Source organism: Arvicola amphibius, chromosome 14, assembly GCF_903992535.2.
Source record: "Arvicola amphibius chromosome 14, mArvAmp1.2, whole genome shotgun sequence".
Taxonomy (NCBI): Eukaryota; Metazoa; Chordata; class Mammalia; order Rodentia; family Cricetidae; genus Arvicola; species Arvicola amphibius.
In genome coordinates, this window is record NC_052060.1 from 15,381,227 (window position 1) to 15,403,173 (window position 21,947).

A 21,947-nucleotide genomic window follows, 5' to 3' on the forward strand; every position below is an offset into this window, starting at 1 on the left:
CCTTTTGCTCTTGTTCTAATCTTTCTATTTGGAATTTCACCCCCTCTCCCACCTTCCTCTTTGCCTAGCAGGTTTTTAGTAAAGCTTCAGAACTTACCTTGAATGTCACCTTTATGAAGCTTAGGACAAGTTAATTTGGTCTTACAACATGGTTCCTTGATGGTCTTTTTACTGTTTATGTTTCTTAATAAATTTTGACCTCTTTGAGGTTAGGGACTGTTCTGTTTATCTTTGTCATCATGATTCACTGTAGGAAACCATGGTTTGCTGAGTGAAATGTGTACCGTTGTATAAAGCTGTGATAAATCATGTCCTAACATATTTCTCTTTCATACACATAAAACAAATGTAGATTTACTCTTTTATTTTAGAAAATATTATTCAGTGAGATTAAAAATAATTTACATCCCCTTGGGCTATGGAAATAGCAGTTTAAAATTAGGCTGGACATGGTGGCATATACTTTTAATTCCAGAACTCCAGAGACAGAGGCAGGTGGATCTCTGTGGGTTTGAGGCCACCCTGATCTACGTAGTGAGTTCTAGGCTACTGGGGGCTACATATTGAGATCTTATCTCAAAATAAATAATATAAAAAAACCCAACAAAAATCCAAGAGCTCAAAATTAGTTTTAATGGATTAGTCTTAACTTTAACTTAAAACTTACAGGAGAACACTACCAAATGATAAAATAGTTTTAGACAAGATGAAATTTGGGAATGTAGCTCAGACTGCTTGCTGAACATGCAGGAAACCCTGGATTCCATCCCTAGCAGTCAGTCCTCTTATTCAGGTGTGCTGGAGGTAACAGAATCAGAAGTTCAAAGACATCTCCAACTTCTTAGTGAGTTTGAGGCCAGTCTGAGATATACGAGACCTGTCTCACAGACACAACATATTAATGCAGTATGTCAAGCCCAATAATTAATTAATCAAATGTTTTGCACAGTATTAGATTATAGCACAATTTTTTAAAAAATTTTTTGAGGCAGGGTTTCTCCATGTAGCTTTGGAGCTTGTCCTGGAACTATCTCCATAGACCAGGCTGGCCTTGAACTCCCAGAGATCCACCTGCCTTGCCTCCCTAGTGCTGGGATTAAAAGCGTGTACCACCACTGCCTAGCTGATTACAACAATTTTTATATATTATAGTGATGGATCTTAAGATTCTAAATTCTTAAGTACTATATGTATTTTGCTGTATATTTCCAAAGAGAAATGAATGCTTGATTATTATAAATGTTTTTAAAAAGAAGAAAAAGATTAAAAATGTGGCAGACATGCTATGCTAAATGGGTATTCTTTTTTCTCATCTATTTTCTGAGTAATTAGACAAAACCTATTTTAGCTTGTTCCTTCCAGCTCTATCAACTGTGTTCATACATTATTGAAGTTAATTTATTCTGCTTTAAAATCATCACTAGGTTTTTAATGCTTTATCAATAGGTACATTCTAAAATTGGATAGATAGCAATGCCATTTATATTTACTTAAGATGTAATTACTAAAGATTCAGATGGTAGGCTAAAAATTATATTCTAAGTCCTGGTATTATCACTCACAGGAGGAACATAAAGATTTTTCTCTTATGTCACAATTTAGTTTTATATTTGGGTCATACTTTTTTAAAATTCTGTTTTCACTAAAGTTTATCATTATTCCTTTTGAGGTAGGATATATACTTCTCTTGAGTGTATTCTGTATAATTTCTAGTTTTTTTATATTGCTTAGGAAAGTTTACATCCTTCTGGAACTATCTGTGTGACTTCCACATATAGCTATTATGAAGAAAAAGTATTTCTTTTTCTCTTTATGCATCTGGTGTATGTGTATGATATTTGGGCATGTTTGTGGGGGGGGGGGTGTGCACCTATCTGTGCATGAGCATTGACCAAAGGAGGATGTTTAATGTCCTGATTTAGTTATTACTCTTCATTGTATTCCTTTGAGACAGGGTCTCTCAGTGAACAAGGTGCTAGAGTAGTGGCCAGCAAGGTCCAGTGGTCCTCCTTTCTCCACTCTCACGCACTGGGTTGCAGATGCACAAGTGTGGTCATGTCTGGCCTGTTACGTGGATGCCGAGGTCAGAACTCGGGTCCTAATGCACAGCAAGCACAGAGTTGTTTCTCCAGATCCCCACCTCCAATCATGAGATCTTTCTAGAGTTTCTATAATACTGTCAGTTTTATTGTTTATATTTAATGGACTTATAGTAATTATATATTATGAGATCCTGTGATAATTTGGTATAAATCTGTATTGTATATAATGATCAAGTCAGAGTAATTAGCATTTCCATCCTGTCAAACACTTCTCATTTCTTTATGTTAAAAATCTTCTCACTCTTCTAGTTACATTGAAACATAAATAAATTTTATTATTTGCTTTACTGCACTATAGAAAAGTCTTCTAGAATGGTCTATCTAATTGAACTTACTCGTGTAATCTAACTGTAGAATTATTATCTAATTCTGTAGTTTCCCTTTTCCAGTCTCTTTATCCCCTCTCTTTGCTAACCTTCCCTGCCTCTAGTGCTCCTGATAAACTTGAAGCTTTTTTGTATATACCACTTGTATCTTGAGCACCTTTGGAGATAGGTCTGTGTTCTGCTCAGTGTGGAAGTCTCATTGAACAGCTCTAAACCTGAGACTTCCCAGTAAGGCTTTACTCCACCAGCTAGTGGCTGTTGTCTTCCTAGGTTTATTTCCTTTACTTACTCTACACATTTTCAAGAAACATTCTAAGAAATGGAGGATAATGATGAGTCAGCATATTGTTCTATTTTTCTTTTTCTGTTATTAATTTAATTGATAATTTAGTTGGAGTGTGGAGATGTATTTTCCAATTTATTGTTATCACTGGATAGGTCCTTTTAAATATTCTTGTCTGTTTTTATTTCTTAGAATTCTAACATGCTTAATTTCCTTTGCTCAGTGTATGTGTATTCTCTCCACTCCCTTTCTCCCTCTCTCCCTCCCTCTCCTTCTTTCCTCTCTCTCCCCCTTCTCTCCCACACCCTCCTACTCCTTTTAGCTGAAGAATAGCATTCTTAATTCAAGTGCCTTTTCTTTTTCTTTTTAAATTATATCCTTTTAATTTCAGACATCCAATATTTAAATATGTATTTATTTAATATGTTTTTATTTTATATGCATTGGTGTTTTGCCTGGATTTGTGTCTGTATGAGAGTGTTGGGTCCTCTGGAACTGAATTTACAGACAGTTATGAGTTGCCATGTGCGTGCTGGGAACTGAATCCAGACACTCTAGAAGAGCAGCTAGTGCAGACAAAAAGGCAACAGACATTGGAGAAACTGGAATCAAAGGAGGCATGCACATTAATGATAAGGGACAAAAAAATAAGTAAAACTGAGGAAGGCAAGCCAATAACTGGTCTTTGATGTTATTGTTACTGTTTTTCAAGACTGGGTTTCTGTAGCTTTAGAGCCTGTCTAGGGACTAGCTGTTGTTGTTAACCAGGCTGGCCTCGAACTCACAGAGATCCACCTGCCTCTGCCTCTGCCTCCTGAGCGCTGAGATTAAAAACATGTGCCACCATCTCCTGGCATGACTGGTGTTTGAATACGAACTGCCCCATAGGCTCATATATTTGAATGCTTGGTCCTTAGTTGGTGAAACTGTTTTGAGAAGGATTAGAACATGTAGCTTGTTAGAGGAAATGTGTCACTGGGATTTTCAAAAGGCCACCCTAGGCCAGTTTCTCCCCCCCCCCCCCCCCCCTTGTTCTCTGGTTCCCTGCCTCCTACTTGCAGATCAGGATGTCTGCCGCAAAACTCCCCTCTATGACAATCATTTTCCTTCTCCTGTTTGTATTAGTTCCATTTCATATGGGAGGAGATCAAATGTATGCAGTTTGCTGCTTGGAATATAAGTCCTAATAGAATGTTTTGATAGTTGTAAATGAGTAACAGCTGAAGCCAAAAAAAGTTTAGAGCTTTAAACCTTTAATCATATTGTCCTTGTCTAGAGAAATTTCATGCATTCAGAGTTGGCATTTGAGCCTAATAAAGGTATAGTCTATAGGGAAAGAGGAAATAATAGTCATCATTTTATATAGTGTATTATATAGTATATAGTATAATGCTAATGATCTAAATCATTGGACTCATCTCAAACCTCATTTATGCCTAGTATTGTTAAAGACCTTTTTACGTTACTGCTGTTAATCTTGCTGTTTATTGCCTCATACTTTGCTTTGTTTCATAACCAAATCAACTATAGATCAATGAATGAAATTAAAAATCTTCAGTACCTACCTCGGACAAGTGAACCCCGAGAAGTCCTCTTTGAAGACAGGACAAGAGCTCATGCTGATCATGTAGGTCAGGGGTTTGACTGGCAGAGTACGGCTGCTGTTGGAGTTTTGAAGGCTGTACAATTTGGTGAATGGTAAGTTAAAGGACCCAAACTACAGGGTTGGATAGTGTCTGAGAAAACGTGGACTCTGTTTAAAAGTTTTAGATTGTGGTGAAATACGTACAGCATAGCTTACCATCTAAACATTTTTATGATAGAAGTGTAACTACACTGTGATAAACAGTGCTCGAGAACTTTGTATCTTGCAAAAATGAAACTTGATGTCTCACAGCTACTTTCACCTCCCTGTCCGCATGTAGATCGTGGGAACCATCACCATGTAGTCTCCTGCCACTTCTGGTTTTGCATAGAAATGGAAGCTTACTTCCCCTGCCCTTTTCCTTTCAAGAAGAGCAATCCTAGTGGGCCAGTGAGACGGCTGTTAGCTATGACTCCCTGCGTCTGCCCTGGGACCCTGGCCTCCACACACTGGTGTAGCATATAGCACACACAGATATTAATCATAGTGAAAAAAGGAAATTGTTTTTATTACACTTATTTATGACTTTGTGAGTGAGAGGCGTGTGCCCCAGCAGTTGTGTAGCGGTTACACAACTTGTAGAAGTTGGTGCTCTCCACCTGGGTCCTAGGGATTGAACTCAGGTAGTTAGGCTTGGTGGCAGGCACCGTTGCTCATAAAACATCTTGACAGTTCCAGTTTTCTTCTTCTTTTTCTAACTCAGCCATTTCTATTATAATAACATCCCTCAGAGTTTACCCATGTTGTAGCAAGTATCAGACTTTATTTCCTTTTAAGGTAGGTATAGTAAATTTTACACGCATGTGCATGCACATGCACACAGACTCATGTATACCATTTTGTTAGTCCACTAAATAGGTGTTTGGGTTACTTCTACCATTGGCTCTTTGATTGTTAATATAGGTGTTTATGTATCTCTTATGTCCCTGGTGATCAATACCCAGAAGTAGAGTTGCTTGATGATATAGCAATTCTGTTTTAATATTTTGAGGAACTGCTGTATTGTTTTCTGTAGTGGCTGTACATTTTACACTCACCTAGAGCTTGGTTTTATTTGTATATTTGAATTATATATTTTTTTATTTTTTAAAGTATTTTTAATTTTGGTTTTTCAAGACAGGGTTTCAAGACAGCCCTGGCTGTCCTGGAACTCACTCTGTAGACCAGGTTTGCCTTGAACTCAGAGATCCGCCTGCCTCTGCTTCCTGAGTACTGGGATTAAAGGAGTGTGCCACTACTGCCTGGTGACAAACCTCAAGTTCCCTAATGAGACAACAGCAAATGTATCCCATTTAGAATAAAACTTTAAAAAAAAAAACAAAATAAGACAAAACAAAACCCCCAAATCCTCTGATCCAGGGTCTCACTGTGTAGCTCAGCACTGCTTTGAACTTGTTATGTAGGTCAGGCTGGCCTCAAACTTAAGATCCTTTCTTCTTGGCCTCAGCTCCCCAAGTGCTGGGATTGTGGGTATGCACCAGCATGAAAGGTTGCTGTGAGGCTAGAATAAAAGTATTTTTTTTTTTAGTCATTATTGCTTGAATTTTCTTAACAACTTACCTCATTGTTTTAAAAACTCTACTTATGTGCATTGATGTTTTGCCTGCATGCATGGCTGTCTGAGGGTGTCAGATCCCCTGGAACTGGAGTTACAGACAGTTAGCTGCCTGTGGGTGCTAGGAATTGAACCCAGGTCCTTTGGAAGAGTAGCCAGCTCTTAACCGCTGAGCCATTCTTCAGCCCTGATTTTTGTTTTTTAAGAACCTTCTATTGATTTACTTTTATTTTTTTTGAAAACTGACTAAAGAAGTACACTCTTAATCTTTAGAAAAGAGACATTTTATTTATTTGCTTATTTGCTAAATGTGGCATTCTAGAAGCTGGGAAAGTGAAATTGTCATTTTCCATTGTGGATGCTAGTCCCTAAATTTTGTCTTATTAATATTAGGAGTGACCAACCTCGCATAACCAAAGATGTGATTTGTTTCCATGCTGAGGACTTTACTGATGTTGTACAGAGACTCCAGTTAGACCTTCATGAACCTCCAGTTTCCCAGGTAATAATTCTCACATTCTCATTACTCTTTCAGTGATACAGTGGAAACAGCATTTGAGTCCATTTTATTAGGCATTTTAATTTATAATTGGAGTCACAGACAGTAAATTTAACTTTATTTTTATTATATTCTGTGTGTGGTAGAGAGCAAAATCTTTGGGATGGATGGTGGGTCTAAAATGGCTAAAGAAGGACCCAGCTGTTCACTTTAGACCATAAGCAGTCTCCCTTAGTAATCTCACTGTGCTGTGGCCTCAGCTGCAAAATGTTAGAATATATGAAGGGGAAGATTAAATATTGCCTTTATGTGTGGTAAAGATACTGATATAGCTGGCAGTGGTAGCTCATGTCTTTCATCCCAACGCTTGGGAGGCAGAGGCACGTGGATCTCTTGAGTTCGAGGCCGGCCTGGTGTACTGAGTGAGTTCCAGGACAGCCAAGGATACACTGAGAAACGCTATTTTGAGGGGTAAAGAAAAGGTACTGATATTTAGCTGCACTTTCAAGGATGTAATGATTCCATAGGCTATCTGGGCAGAATTGTTTAAGAGTTGTGAAATATATGATAGAAAAGGGCTTCCCAACAGTTTTGTCCTGCCAAGATTTGATTTTTGTTTTTAGAACAGTTTGCCATACTGTTTTCCTGTGTGAATTATAGTATTTTGTTTGAATCATTACATATTTTAAGGTCTCATGCAATTTCTTTTGCCTTTCTTTTTAGTGTGTACAGTGGGTGGATGAAGCAAAACTAAACCAAATGAGGCGAGAAGGAATTCGCTATGCTAGAATCCAGCTTTGCGACAATGATATCTACTTCATCCCTAGAAATGTCATTCATCAGTTCAAAACAGTGTCAGCAGTATGCAGCTTAGCCTGGCATATCAGGCTTAAACAGTACCACCCTGTTGTGGAAGCCCCTCAAAACACAGAAAGCAATTCCAACATGGACTGTGGTTTACCTGGAAAGCGAGAATTAGACGTTGACGCCCAGTGTGTGAGAATAAAACCTGAACCTGAGGAAACATGCACAGAGATGCAGGTTTCGACAGCTGCTCCGTCCTCTTTTCCATCTCCATCAGAGCTTCACCTGCAGGAGCTGAAGACGCAGCCTATTCCAGTTTTCAAGGTGGAAAGTAGACTGGACTCTGACCAGCAACACAGTCTGCAGGAACATCCAAGCACTCCTGTGTGATATGTACATATTCAAACACATTTTTTAACTTTTTTAAATTTTGATGTGAAGTTATAGTTTTATAACTGGCTTAAGTTAAGTTTTATTGGAGAAATCTTGCCTATAATTCTATAAAGAGAAATGACATTCCACAAATGTCAAGCATATCTTTTTTACACAGATTATGCAAAGCTAAGAGTTGTATCTTATCCCGTTAGTACAGTATGTAATAGTGGGTCTGCTGCTACTTTCTGTTTTAAGGTGTGAGGTAACAATTCAATCTCTTCTTCAAATCAAAACCAGAGTTCTCTGGATTAGCAGGTTCTCACTTGGTAATGATTCACTTCCCTTGGTTTTATCTTTCCTTGTCTCTTAACCATATTTGCTTTATGTGGTAGAAAGAAGATTTACGGTTTAATAGTTGTGTCTTCATGGCACCTCATCAGTTTCCACAGTAAAATGGCATTGGTTGCAGGAAAGGCTCCTGCATCTGGTACATGGGCAAGTGAATTATTTAGTTCCAGCCACAAAGAAGACATAGTTTCTAAAGAAAATTGAATGGCTCTCTGGTCCTTAGCGAAAGAGGAAGCACAGCTCTTACCAATCCAGGCTGTCTTTTTGTGTCCGTTATTTAAAACCCAGTGGATATTTTAATTAAACAAAAATCTAAAGATGGATAGTTCTTGGTTATTCATATCCATGGCTCATTAATTTTTTCTAGGATATATTGTAACCATGGAGGCTATTTTGAGCAAAAGAAATAATGTTGATCCGCTGTTCTGCTTCCTAGTATCCTCACGTTTCCTGTGGATACTTGCCCTAAACTGATGACAAATATCAAAGTCAGAGATGCACCCAGTCTCCCTGATGAGGGCTGCCGCATCTGAGCATCTAACTAGAGATGCACACCAGTCTCCCTGATGAGGGCTGCCGCATCTGAGCATCAAACTAGAGATGCACACCAGTCTCCCTGATGAGGGCTGCCGCATCTGAGCATCAAACTAGAGAAACTATTCTTGTGACTTGGCATCTACTTTTGAAACCAGGTGAATACCTGGGTTTGTTCATTGTTCATCTGTGTTGCTATTTTCTAGTAACAGGCAGTAGTAGACTTCCATCCTAGAGTTTCAGGTGAGCTGAAGCTTAGGGTCTGGATATTTACTTTGTTTTCAGTATAGGCCTTTTTTTTCAGTAGGCCTCCTTCATATAAGTAGTGTGGACTTTCTCTTATTTGGAATGTTCATGTGCTATGCATTCTACTTTCTCTTAGTTAGTAACTCAGTAGGCCTTTTGTTTACTAAAGGAAGAGTACTCCCCACACCTAAGACCAGATTCTTATATCTACCTGGTTACAGTGCAATTTGATTTTTTTTTCCTGGATGGTGAGATTTGAAATATTTGCATTAACATAGGCAAAAGAAAGAGATGCTGCTTTATTATGTCTGTCACCATGAAACTTAGCTGCATCTTTGGAAATATCAAATATGAATTTTCTCTAAAATATTCTGAAATAGGTTAAATCTTATATAAATATTACTTTGTGCAATATTGTTGTGTAGTTAAATGCATATTAGCAAAGTATAGAGGTCACTGTGTAAACCGATAGAAAAGTAACCATCAGCAAATACTACAGTGATTAGTTAGAATCTGTATTATTCCTTATATATATGTATATGTATGTATTCTCTGTTACAAAGGATGAAGACAAATAAATAGGGAAACACTTCAATGTAAACCATTTATGAATTGGAAGTGATGTTGCTTTTAGTTATCTTTGTAAATAAGGTAATTAGAATGGTATGAAAGGTAATGTGATTATTACAGGGGTGTTTTTAAATCCTGTGTATAAATTCTAGTTTATCAAACTAGTTTTTAAGGGACCTTTGAGGGTATTTTTTGTTGTTGTTACTTTGTGGAGAAGGGGTTTATCACAAACTGAATGGGTTTGGGTTATTTCTTATTTCTATTTTCTGTCCAGAAGAATTTCATAGAGCTTTACCAGGCTGTGCAAAGAAAAATTCTTCTCAGGCAACATTGCTTTTAAAAATAATCATGAAGAGAAAAAGTTGTTAACGCAAAAAGTTTTATTTTTGTTTTTCTTGTCTTCCAAGATCCGATTTCCCCATCTCCCACTTGCCATCCAGCAGATGCCATCTGTCATCTAAGCTGGTCACTACTAAAAACAAGGAGACTGTCTCCTGACAGCCAGCACTGTGTGTAATCACTCAGGAACCAGCGGATCTGCAAAGACCTACAATCAAACGCAAATCTCCATTTTCCTTTTTGCAAAACAGTCTACCCTCACCTCCAGTATAAACATATTAAAAGAATATAAAAATGTTGAAAATCATGTACTAATGAAGTCATTGTATATTAGATTGCAATAGAATGGAAAGAAACATTTAGCTAGTAATGTATCTGGAAACTCTGAATGTCCTATGTGAGTATTAGATTTTAATAGCATGCTTTAAAGACTGATGAATATAAAAGCAGAAGTTTTGAGTTTCTTGCTGCTTTCAAAGCTGTCCTAGTTGAGCGATACAAATGATCACAACTTTTCTAAATCATTAAACTATTTGGTTTGGTGGAGTGAGGCATGGAGCAGTCTAGCATCCTCTGATTTGTAAGGTAGCGATGGCAGTGAAGTCGTAACTGAAAATGAAGCTGATCTTCCTTTCTGGTATGTTATCTGTTGTGCCAGCCCTTGAGATTACTTGCAGAATGTGGCTATATGTTTTAGTACTTTGTGGATCAGAGGGATATTTAAAAATATGCTTATGGAAAGGACCTAAAAAACAAATATTCCTAACAGCAAATAAAATGATTTTATGGTAACCATTAAAAAGCATAAAAGTCTTCCCCTTCCCCAGAGGTCATTCTATACTTATCAAGATAGGTTAGGAGTTAGGGTTACAATTCTGAGAGGTGTCCCAAATTCATGAAGCAATAATAATAACCTCCATATTGGTTCCCTCTTCCAAAGTTTAACTGTTGAAAATGAATTCTTAGGCTTAATTGTACTTTCTTATTCAGTACTTAAAAGTTTTGCTGATACATTATTTTTACTTAAAGACTTTTAGAAAGTGCCCTATCCCCTCAATCAGTTGAACTATAAGTTCACTAATATTACAAGCTCTTGTATGGGGAAAGGAGCTTATTAAATCATTTTCTAAACTTTAGGAACAGATGTATCAGTCTTAACAGGCATAAAGATCTCACCTAATGACTTGAGAAACTTTTGCATATTGCTTTTCCCTGTATAAATATTGTCTAGAAGGAGAGTTAATATAGGAGTCCAAAATCCATGAAAATATATTCCTAGTGAATATATCCTTTGTCATTAATATTAGTCCATTATATTTTCATCTGTATTTGCCTTTAAAATTTATTTGTATTTATTGAGGACCATTAGGATTACTGCATTTGTGTCTTTCTAATAAGTCTGTTTCATCCTTTCAGTAGCACATGCCAGAGGCTCACATTTGTGCTAAGTTTCATGTTTTCAAGGCAGTCTGTAGCTGTATTTACTGGTCATGCAAGTAGAGGAGATGCATACCACCAGTGTTTTTCTAAGCGCATAAAGGACTTATCCTCATCCTGGAAGTCTGTTGCTTTAAAAGCAAGTATCCATAAATATTAATGGCCTTCCATTTTAAAAATCTTCATAAATTTTTTAGGATCCACTCGTGCATGTAGTTGAGACCATTGTCTCTTAAAATATAGCACTTTTCAATTCTCTCTAAAGAAATACTTACGTACTACTTCTATCACATGTAAATTTTCATGTAATAGTGTTTTCTGTGACTAAACTTCATTTTGATTGGCAGCTAAGACTTTTTTTTTCCTGTGGCTTTAATTTATCTAAGAGGTCTTTGCATATAGATGAAATGTATAATTTGCCTGGCGGACTATTTGCGTTTGTGTGGCCTTAGTTTGTTTATTGACATTAACAAGTGTTTTAAAAGGTTTTTAATGAATAGTCTTAAATCTGAATTTGTGTGAATAATAATCCTTTTAACACAGTGCTTTTTTGTAGCTGTCTAAGTGTTAAATTGTTAAGCTATTTCTTTGTAAAATAGGACAATGGAATGCATAGTTTTTTTTTCCTGTAAAGTATTTTTTTAATAAACAAAGTCTGATTTGTCCTTTACTGCTGTCTCATCACAGAGTGAATAGCACATGGGCCTTCTCATTGCCTTGGACCTGAGGATTAACACCCCTCTCCTACCTCCTTTGTGCCCGATTCGTCTTAAGCGATTAGTCTTAAGCGTGTGAAGACAACCTTGAGCGCTCCTTTCCCAAAGAAAAGGTCAGAGACATCCAGATTGAGGCGCAACTAGTTTTGAAGAAAAGGGAAGCTTGCATTTGTGATAGTTATCCTTACTGCAGCTTAAAACATTCACACGTGTTTAGAACTGCCTTAAGCTTTTATTTTGCCACTATAGGTAGTTTTGAAAATGCATGGCATAATGATGAAGATGGTGTTTGGTTTTCAGATGTGTGTGGGTTGTGGGACACACCAAAGTGGGTTCTTTTCCTCATGAAGTTTTGGGTGAACTCTAGTTGAGGTGTTTGTCCAGACAGCATTTGGTTCTCAGTAGGCGCCTCATCTCAGGGTAGCTCACCCGTGGTTGCCACGGCCAGTAGTAGGAGGTAATTATCTCACACAGGTGAGAATCGGTTTCCTAAAGTCACTGGAAGTTCATTATTGGGAGCAGGGCGTTGAATGTGGTTTTGGGTTCAAAGTTCTGCCTTACACAGCCGCATCTAATAAAACACAAACATTTTAACAGAGCTCCTGGAAAGTGATTTGCTACTGTTCCACTAATTCTATTTCCCAACGTCCTGCCCACGGCCCAGAAACTGCTTTTGTGTGTTCAGCAATGGAGTCAATACTAACATACTAATACAGTGTTGATTTAGGTCTTGAATTTTTTTTTTTTTTCATTTGCCAGTTAGTTGGTTGGTCCCTTGAATTGCAGTGTTCAGCAGCACTGAAAAGGCTTACCAGCTTTCAGTTAAAGGGTAAAAACTGGAGACCACTGCCAATGGTGAAGTGATTTTTAAAAATTATTCCTATGGGTGTTACTTTTTAGTAGATTTGCATTATGGAAAACTTTCATTTGAAACTGTTTTAATGGTTTATAAGAATACCTATAGGTTGGAGGCTGCCTCTTATCAGTCTCAAGTGATAGCTGTTATCTGTTATTAGCCTTACAGCACCTAAATGCTTTGTGCTCGTGGCAAGAAAGGATCCAGACTGAAGTGAGTTGAAGACAGTGGCCCTCGGGAATAAGCCATTAATGGCGCACAAAAGGTACAGAAAAGAGGAGCGCAGCTTAGAAACCCCGATATTCACATCAGAGTGCAACTGCCCTTTCTCGTGACCTGCTTCAAACACTACAAACAGCCTCTACAGCCATTTTCTCCGATTTGGGGACTGTCCCAGGGCGGTTCGAGTCCTGTGCATTCATTCTCCCCTAGGCTTGTGTGAGCACCAGAAAGCCCAAGTCCCAGAGAGCGCCTGAGAGCCGGGGGGGGGGGGGGGGGGGGGGGGGGGGGGACTCGCTGAGCCCCAGCCCGCCGTCCGCGTTCCAGGCCGCGCCAAGGCACAAACATTTGCCCATCAGCAAGAACGGGGAAGCCCTGCGGAGAGCTCGGAGGGCTCGGGACCCCTCCCCACCCCCGTTTCTGACTTCGTCCACCCCGGGGACACAGATGAAGTAGACACCACGCTAAACGCGACGGACCCGCACAGGAGCCTCTGGGATATCGGACCAGCCTCCCGGGGATCGATGGGTGCTGGGAGGGCCGTTTCTGAGGTGATTTTCCGTTAAGCGTCTAGGATTACTGGCGGCGCGGCCAGCGGCCTCCACCTCAGAGCCGCCTAAGCGGCGGGAAGGCGGCCGGGGGCGGAGCCGGAAGGCGGAAGCGGCTGCTCGCACCCCTAGCTCGTCGAGCCGCAGTCCTTGGCGGACGACGCGCTCCGCCGCTCCGGCCCGGGGCTGGCTGCTGGCTTCCAGCCCTTGCGGTGCCGAAGCGGCTGGAGAAGACACCCTTCCCGCTCCCTTCCCCTCATTTTCCAGTCGCTTCCTGGTTTCTCCCATGGCCCGTTCGGCGGCCACCTAGGTCGGGCGTCTGTGGCTGCAGGCTGCCCTCCTCAGAACGCTGGGCTGCCGGCTGCCTCGGGCTGGGCTGGCCGCCGCGGTCTCCATGGTGACGGCCCCGCCGGTGTCCGGGCCTCTCGGGGAAGATGCGGCCTGCCGGGCCCGCCGCCTCGCCCCCGGCCTCCCGGCCCGGCCGGGGTCACTGAGGAGCGGGGGCCCGGCCGGCAGCCTGCCGGGCAGCGGGCACCAGGTGAGCCGGTGCGGGAAGGCGGAGGGCGCGGGGGGGGGGGGGGGGCAGCTCGGGTACTTGCTGTCCCCGCCTCCACACTTGCCCTGGAGGGTGCAGAGGCTTCTCGGTCGCCTCTGCGCCCATTCTCCCCACCCCCTCCTCTTCTTTTTCTTCCTGGCAGACAGCGGGAGAAAGAGCAGCTCATGGAGAGGCTGAGAGAAACGGCTTTTAAGCCGTACCCCAAACGGGACAATAACCTTCAACAACTGGACTTACTGACACATTTCCTTCGTTTTCAGTGAAATCGTACTCTCTGGCTGGAGACACAGATGGCCTCAAATGAGAGAGATGCCATATCGTGGTATCAGAAGAAGGTAACAGCAGTAATTTTATTTGAAAAACATACTTCTGCAGGAAAACTCCCGTAAAGAATAGTGTTACTTTCCTTAAGTTTGATAATGTCACATATTCTTATATAATCTCAATAGAACTGAGAAAAAATTGTTGTGCAAAGTCATTATAAACCTAGTTTCAGGTTCCAGGATATGAGCTGTAAGTCACCTTTCTCCAGGCTGCATACACAAACTACCATGCAATGCTTTGCTTTGCAAATTATCAAAATTATTTTTATAAAGACAAAAATGAAATTCTTATCTGCATGGCTCAGATTGCTACTGTCGTCTGATTGAGCTGTCCCTACCTCTTACTCCTCTCTGATATTTCTATTGATATCTTCCTTAAGGAGTGGAAATGTCTTCTAGATGATCTTTAATTTAAGATATATGAGGTGTTGCCTTTTTACTTTGCAGATCCTGTCCTTTGTTTTGTTTTGTTTTTGGAAACAGCCCTTGGAAGTATGAATTTGCTATGTGAGAAACGTATTTTTCAGACAAGCATATTTAATAGAGTCATGACTCTGAGGTTTGACTTAGATACAGAGACTGCCTTTGCATCATTTAAATAGCCTGCTCCTTATTTCAGATTGGAGCATATGATCAGCAGATATGGGAAAAGTCAATCGAACAGACTCAGATTAAGGTAAATTGATTTCTTTGATTCTGGCTTTGTTACTGCTTTAAAGAGAAGAGTGGATCATACTTTTTAAAGAATATGCACTTATCCACCAAGTATGCATGGATAATGATAAAGGGCAGTTGATATGTGGTCTCTGCAGCAAATGTCCCAGGTAAATGGGAATATGGATTCTTATCTCTGGTCAGTTTTTACCATATTACAGTTCAGATCCAGTATCGCCAGACGTTTATTTGAGAGAAGCTGGAAAACATATTTTTAGCAAAGAAATATCCACATTTTTTAAGAGGGTAGTAGTCCTCTTCCTTTCTTCCTCTTTTTCTCCGTCTTCTTCCTCCTCCTCCTCCTCCTCCTCCTCTTCCTAATCACCACTAACTGTGCAAACCAAATCAGCTTCCTGTTTGGCCTACACCTAGCCGCCAGCCCCCAGTTTTTCAATCACTGGTTTAGAGGTGAGCCTTCAAGAACTGCGCACAGCCTCCAGTTTCTTCCTGCTAGAGCTGCTGAGGAACTCAGAATGCCAGCTGGTTAATTTGTAATCGCAGAAGGGAGAGTTATATTCACCAAATGGGAATAAGAAATAGTGGTGTTGGTGCAGATTAGCCATTGCGTGGTTGCTGGGCAAGCATTTGTAATTTGATTTTCTTGAAAGAAAGCCCAAAGAGAGGAATGTAAAATCTTGATTTAGGGTCTCACTCCCTTGGAAAATGTTAACAAATGCCAGTACATTCTTGGTTTGGGGCTCTATTGAAAAGTTCTGTTGCAGACTTTTATCAACACATTAAAAACATGGGTAAGTACAACTGATAGTGTTCTACTTATCTAAGTTACACTGATCCTCTAAATATCTTTGGTGGCTGTATTTAACTATTACTCATGGTACCTTCCTTTATAAGTTAATCACCTAAAAACTTGTTTGAGCTACTTGGAACAAAACTAACTTCAGAATTTCCTACAGCTCTTCCTTATATTAATGGAAGTTGGGGTTCAGATGGATCCCCATATTTCATTTTGTAACTGTCTAAATCTTGTCTAGTTATTCTTCTGTGAGCTGCTAAGCCATATCAATAGTGTAATAGAAATGGCTGGACTGGGAAGTTAGGTATTGTTTAGTGATCCTTTACCTTGTGATGCTTAACATGTCCATGTGGTTTTGTCTGGGTTTTGTTTTCTTGAACCTTAAAAGGATTTTACCTCCTGCTGCAGAATAAGAAATCTCCCCCAAGCCAATTTAGATTTTCATAACTTATTTCCATCTTACCATATACCTTTTAGGGCTCCCTATCAGAGCTTCGTGTGTGTGTGTGTGTGTGTGTGTGTGTGGGCACGTATGCACAGTCGTAACTAATGTGTAACACATATAGCAAGTGTTAAGAATATTGGGAAATTGCAGGGCAAGCTTCAAGCACAGGAATAGCTGGCCAGCTTTTAAAACAGACTCCATTTACTTTGTGTGTCTCTTTTTGGTGGGTGGGATAGGATCTGGGGAGAGTTGGAGGAGAGGAAAGAAGATCGTCAAAACATTGTAGGAGGGAAAAAAAAACCTTAAATTTTTAAAAATGTCCTGAAAAAGATAAGCAGTTTTGCCTTCATGGGTTTCATGGATAGTGTGGAAAAAAAAACTAAGGTTTTTTTTTTTTTTTTTGTTTTGTTTTGTTTTTCCAAAAAAGATGTTTAGTTAGATTAAACAAACAAAGCTAAATTAAAAATAAAGGAAAAGTTTAAAATGAAAACACAGAGACAGTATCGGATCACGGTACTACTTTACATTCTAAACTCCGCTTCTGCGCTGGAGAGACACTAATCAGTTAAGAGCACTGCTGGCCTCCCAGAAGACCCTGTTCAATTTCCTGCACCACATGGCAGCTCACAACTGTCTGTAACTCCAGTCCAAAGAGCTCTGGTACCCGCTTTGGCCTGGGTGGGTATTTTATGTATGTGGCGTACATTCATACTTGCAGGCAAGACATTCATGCATAAAAATAAAATGTTAAGAATTTTCTTTTCAAGACATGGTTTCTCTGTGTAACAATCTTAACTGTACTGGAACCAGCTCTTGTAGACCAGGCTGGCCTCGAACTCACAGAGAACTGCCTACCTCTGCCTCCCGAGTGCTGGGATTAAAAGTGAGCCACCACCACCTGGCAAAATGTTAAAAAATTTTAAAGTACATTTATAAAAGTATAGTTAAAAATTTTTAATGGGTACTGGAGAGATGGCTCAGTGGTTAATAGCTCCTGGCTACATTTCCAGAGGACCTGGGTTCGGTTCCTAGCACCCACATGGTGGCTCACAACCATCTGTAATTCCAGTTCCAGGGGGTTCTGACACCTTCTTTTTACCTCTGTGGTCATGGAAGTATTCACGCAGTGAACATACATACATGCAGTCAAAGCACCCATATACATAAAATAATCTAATCTGGCACCTCCTTTTGACACATATAAAATAACCTAAAATTTAAAACAATTTTTTAAAAAAAGATTCATTAGTCTTACCTGGATCAAAAAATTGATAAGGACTCTTTGGCAAAGTGTTACTGTTAAGGACATTTTGGTAAATGTTGAAAACAAGGGGAAAGTTTCAACAGAAGAATATGACTTACGGAGCAAGCAGGCATCCCAGTGTGGTTGCAGTGAAAGTGTGTAAATTGAGTGGTAACCCATAAATGAGTTTTACTCAGAACTACTGTTTTGAGGAGAATAGAAAGGTTTGTGTGTGGTATGAATGTGAGATGTGGTGTTGCTGTGTAGCACAGGTAGTGCAGGCAGTCTTCCTGCCTTTGCCTCCCAAGTGCTAGGATTACCTTGACATCAAAACTAGCTAAAGGCATTGAAAAAAGTTGTGAACATAGGAGTGAAAATGCTTAACAAAATACTAACACCATGACTTTAGCAATATACAAAATGGCTTATCTACTGTGATTGAATACATTTTGTGTAGAAATGTACCTTTTTAGACAAGGACTTTCTAAAGGCTAGCCTGGAATTAAGTGATTTGACCAGCCTGGCTTTGCATTTGCATTAATCCTCCTGCCTTTGCCTCCTAGGTTCTGTGATTAAAAGTGTACACCACTATACTCCCTTGCAACATTGATTTTTAATATTTGAAAGTAAATTATTGTGATTAATGAAATAAAGACCTAAACCATATGATCTTCTCAGTAGATGTAGTAAAAGCACTTGACAAAATTCTATGTATTTGTCAAATTTATAATGATGAAATAAAAGTTGAAGGTAGGTCCCTTAAGATATTAAAGGCTGGAAAAAAGCCTACAGCAAATGTCATCCTTAATGGTAAAAAACTGATTTCCCCATAGTCAAGAAAACAAACAAACAATCAAATAAGAATACCCAATATCCCTAATTTTACTAATCATGGATCTTAGCCTGTGCTATAAAGCAAGTTAAGAATGGAAAGGCAGCAAGATAGGAAAGAAATGAAAATTGTCTTTATTCATGCTGACCTAATCACATAGTTAGAAAATTCTAGGAGCCTACAAAAAATTACTAACAGGTAAGTTTGACAAGGTCTTTGGATATAAGGTCAGTATGTAAAAATCACTTGTATTTCTATGTATCAGCTATGGTAATCTCCAAGTAAAATTAAGAAAGTATCCTATCATTTGAGAGGCAAAGGCAGGAGGATTTCTATGAGTTCAAGGCCAGCTTGGGCTGAAGACAGTAGGATCCTGTATCAGAAAAACCAAAGGAGGTGAGCTGGAGAGATGACTCAGCAGCTAAGTGAGCTTTTTGTGCACTCAGGAAGACCTAGAGTTAGGATTTATACCACTCACATGACCAGTCCAGTGAACAGCATCTGTAACTCCAGCTCTGAGGGATCTCATGCTGTTTTCTGGCCTACAGGTTTGCAAACAAGGGTATACACTCACTCACAGAAATAAGTAAATCTTAAAAAAAAAGAATCCTAATGAGTATAATATAAAAGATAAAAATTCGGGGGCTGGAGAGATGGCTCAGCGGTTAAGAGCATTGCCTGCTCTTCCAAAGGTCCTGAGTTCAATTCCCAGCAACCACGTGGTGGCTCACAACCATCTGTAATGGGGTCTGGTGCCCTCTTCTGGCCTGCAGGCATACACGCAGACAGATTATTGTATACATAATAAAATATTAAAAAAATATTTAAAAAAAGATAATAATTCTTAGGCATAGCTTTTGCATAGAAAGTCTAAGACTTGCATGCTAAAACTACACCATGTTTTTGAGATGTTAGACTGCAACATACCTCATTCATGATCTAGAAGATTCAGTATTGTTTAAATGTCAGCTATCTCCCAGGATATTTAATAATATGCCCAGCCAGGTTTTTTTTTTGGGGGGGGGGTTAGTAACTAATAAGCTAGCTCTGAAATTGGTATGATTGCAAAGTGTGAAATATTAAAAATAAATTTTAAAAAGTTATTGCTGGAAGACTTATATAATTTGATCTTAAAATTCAGTACAGAACTGTAGTAAATAAAATGAGATAGTATTGTATTTGTATAATTTATAAATTGATGGAATAGAAAAGAAAAATCTAGAAATAAATCCTTACCTCTTTGTTTAACTAAAATATTTTTTTAGATTTGTTTTTTACTTTATGTGTATGGGTATTTTGCCCACATGTATGTATGTGTACTACGTGTGTTCCTTGTGCCCATGGAGGTCAGAAGACATTGAAATCCTTGGAACTGGAGTTACAGATGGTTGTAGGCCAGTGTGTGGGTGTTGGAGACTGGGTCCTCTACAGGAGCTGTAAGTGCTCCTAACCACTGGGCCATCTCTCCAGCCCCTCCTTACCACATTTTAGAATGATTTTCATCTTTTGAGAGTCTTATTATGTAACCCAGGCAGGTATGGGACTCTCTAGGTACTAGTTTCAGTTGCCTTCAAATTCAAAATCCTCCTGTTTCAGTCTCGTCAGTGATGGGACAGACATAAGTTAACTATGCTTTGCTATACATTTGATTTTTAACAAAGATGCCCATCCTAGGTTTTTTTTTTCTGTTGTTGTGATTAAAAAAAAAAAAAACTGACCAAAAACAACATGAGGAGAAAAAAGTTTATTTGGCTTATACTTCCAGATCGTCGCTGAGGAAAGTCAGGCGGGAGCACAAGGCAGGAGCTGCGAGGAACATTGTTTTCTGCTTATTGGCTTGCTCACAGGTCCATGCACACCTAACTTTCTTAAAAAGCTCCAGGTCCACGTGCCTCAAAATGGTGCAGCCTGCAGTAGGCTGGACCCTCCCACATTAGTGTCATCAATTAAAACAGGGCCGCAGATGCCTGGCTGATCTCTCAGTTGAGACTTCCTCAGATGACTCTAGGCTGTGTCAAGGGGACAGCTGAAGCTGACTAAGAGACAGTATGAAAATCCAATGAGGAAATGATCCTTTTCAGTAAGAGGTGCTGAACAGTGGGCATAAACTGTAAACATGATCTTTAATTCTTTCTTCATATAACAAAATTTGATTATAGATTTAATTATAAGAAATTGAACTAGAAGCTCAACTTGTGTGCCCAGGAAACCCCGACATTCCCTTTCCCCTGGCTAGTGCCTTGCAGGTGGTGTGATGCCTGGGGTTTCTGTAAAAGACATTAACCAGCAGGAGTTCGTCAGAACTCTGGCAGCCTTCCTCAAAAAGTCCAGGAAGCTGAGAGTCCCTGAATGAGTGGACACAGTCAAGCTGGCCAGACATACAAAGCTTGCCCCCTATGATGAGAACTGGTTCTACATACAAGCTGCTTCCACAGCACTGCACCTGTACCTCTGCTGTCATGCTGGGGTTGGCTCCATGACTAAGGTCCACAGAGGACAGCAAAGAACAGTGTCAGGCCTAGCCACTTCTACAGAGACTCCAAAAAAGTGTTGCCTGCTGGGTCCTCAAAACCCTAGAAGGACTGAAAATGGTGGAAAAGGACCAAGATGGGGGCCACAAGATAATAGCTTAGGGACAGAGAGATCTGGACAGGATCGCTGGACAGGTGACAGCTGCCAATAAGACACATTAGAACAAAGGATGTTAGGTTAATAAATTGCCTTATTCATTTAAAAAAGGTCTACTCTTGGTCTACAAGAGCTAGTTCCAGGACAGGCTCTAAAAAAAAAGCTGCAGAGAAACCCTGTCTCGAAAAACCAAAAAAAAAAAAAAAATAATAATAAAATAAATAAATAAATAAATAAATAAATTAGATATTTAGAAGAAAATGTAGGAAATCTTGTCTCCTTTAAATGGGAAAAGGCTTCTTAGAAACACATCTATGAAAAAGACCATGCATACATATATATATATATATATATACACATACACACACACACACACACACACACACACACACACACATATATATATATATATAGTGATGTATGTCTTTAATTCCAGTATTCAGGAGCCTAAGACAGGAGGCTTTTAAGTTCCAAGACCAGCTTGGGCTACATAGTAGGCCTTGCCTAGCATTAGCAGTCCCTGAATTGAGTCAGGGAAATGACTCAGGCAGTAAAGGCTCTTTGCCGACAAGCCTGCGGACCTGAGTTCAATCCCCGGATACACAGTGGAAAAGAGAGAACTAGCTCTTGCAAGTTGTATTCTTTATTTCACACTCTCGTGTGGCATCTCAGTAATATAAAAGCATATTAATAAATATAAATAACAATTGTATTTATCAAAATGAAAAGCTTTCACCCTAATGGCATATCATTTAATGAAAGAGAGGATGCAGTGACACACTGTTGTCAGAGTCCCAGCTACTTGGGAGGCTGAGGCAAGTGCCTAGGAGTTAGAGGCCAGTGTGGACACTAGAGTAAGACCCCATCTCCTCTGAGATGAGGGGGTGATTACAATTTTGAAGAAAATGTGAAAAAAATTTTAAGTCATATATACAAAGAACTAAGGAGAAAAACCTACTTAAATAATGGCTAAAGACTTGAGCAGACATTTTATCAATGACTAAGTGAATCGCTGCTAGACACATGAAGAGAGGTTTACATTAGTTATCA

General features: G+C 39.6%; 2 protein-coding genes and 1 pseudogene across 3 annotated transcripts in view; all 3 read left to right on the forward strand.

Moving 5' to 3' along the window:
- The window catches only part of Rsbn1 (round spermatid basic protein 1), a 49,406-nt gene extending 37,673 nt beyond the window's left edge, over positions 1–11,733 (forward strand). The window contains exons 5-8 of the mRNA XM_038311544.1: positions 4,242–4,409; positions 6,305–6,413; positions 7,134–7,607; positions 9,695–11,733. Of these exons, the coding sequence (XP_038167472.1) occupies positions 4,242–4,409; positions 6,305–6,413; positions 7,134–7,604 (748 nt within the window). The 3' untranslated portion in view covers positions 7,605–7,607; positions 9,695–11,733. The remainder of the gene's footprint in view (positions 1–4,241; positions 4,410–6,304; positions 6,414–7,133; positions 7,608–9,694) is intronic.
- Positions 11,734–13,533: 1,800 nt separating this feature from the next.
- Positions 13,534–21,947, forward strand: part of Phtf1 (putative homeodomain transcription factor 1) — a 42,452-nt gene continuing 34,038 nt past the window's right edge. Inside the window, exons 1-3 of one of the 2 annotated variants that reach the window (XM_038310993.1) lie at positions 13,534–13,940; positions 14,219–14,293; positions 14,901–14,957. In XM_038310993.1, the coding sequence (XP_038166921.1) occupies positions 14,249–14,293; positions 14,901–14,957 (102 nt within the window). In that variant the 5' untranslated portion in view covers positions 13,534–13,940; positions 14,219–14,248. The remainder of the gene's footprint in view (positions 13,941–14,218; positions 14,294–14,900; positions 14,958–21,947) is intronic. The other variant, XM_038310995.1, reaches the window with a different exon arrangement.
- LOC119800761 lies at positions 20,524–20,962 on the forward strand (annotated as a pseudogene).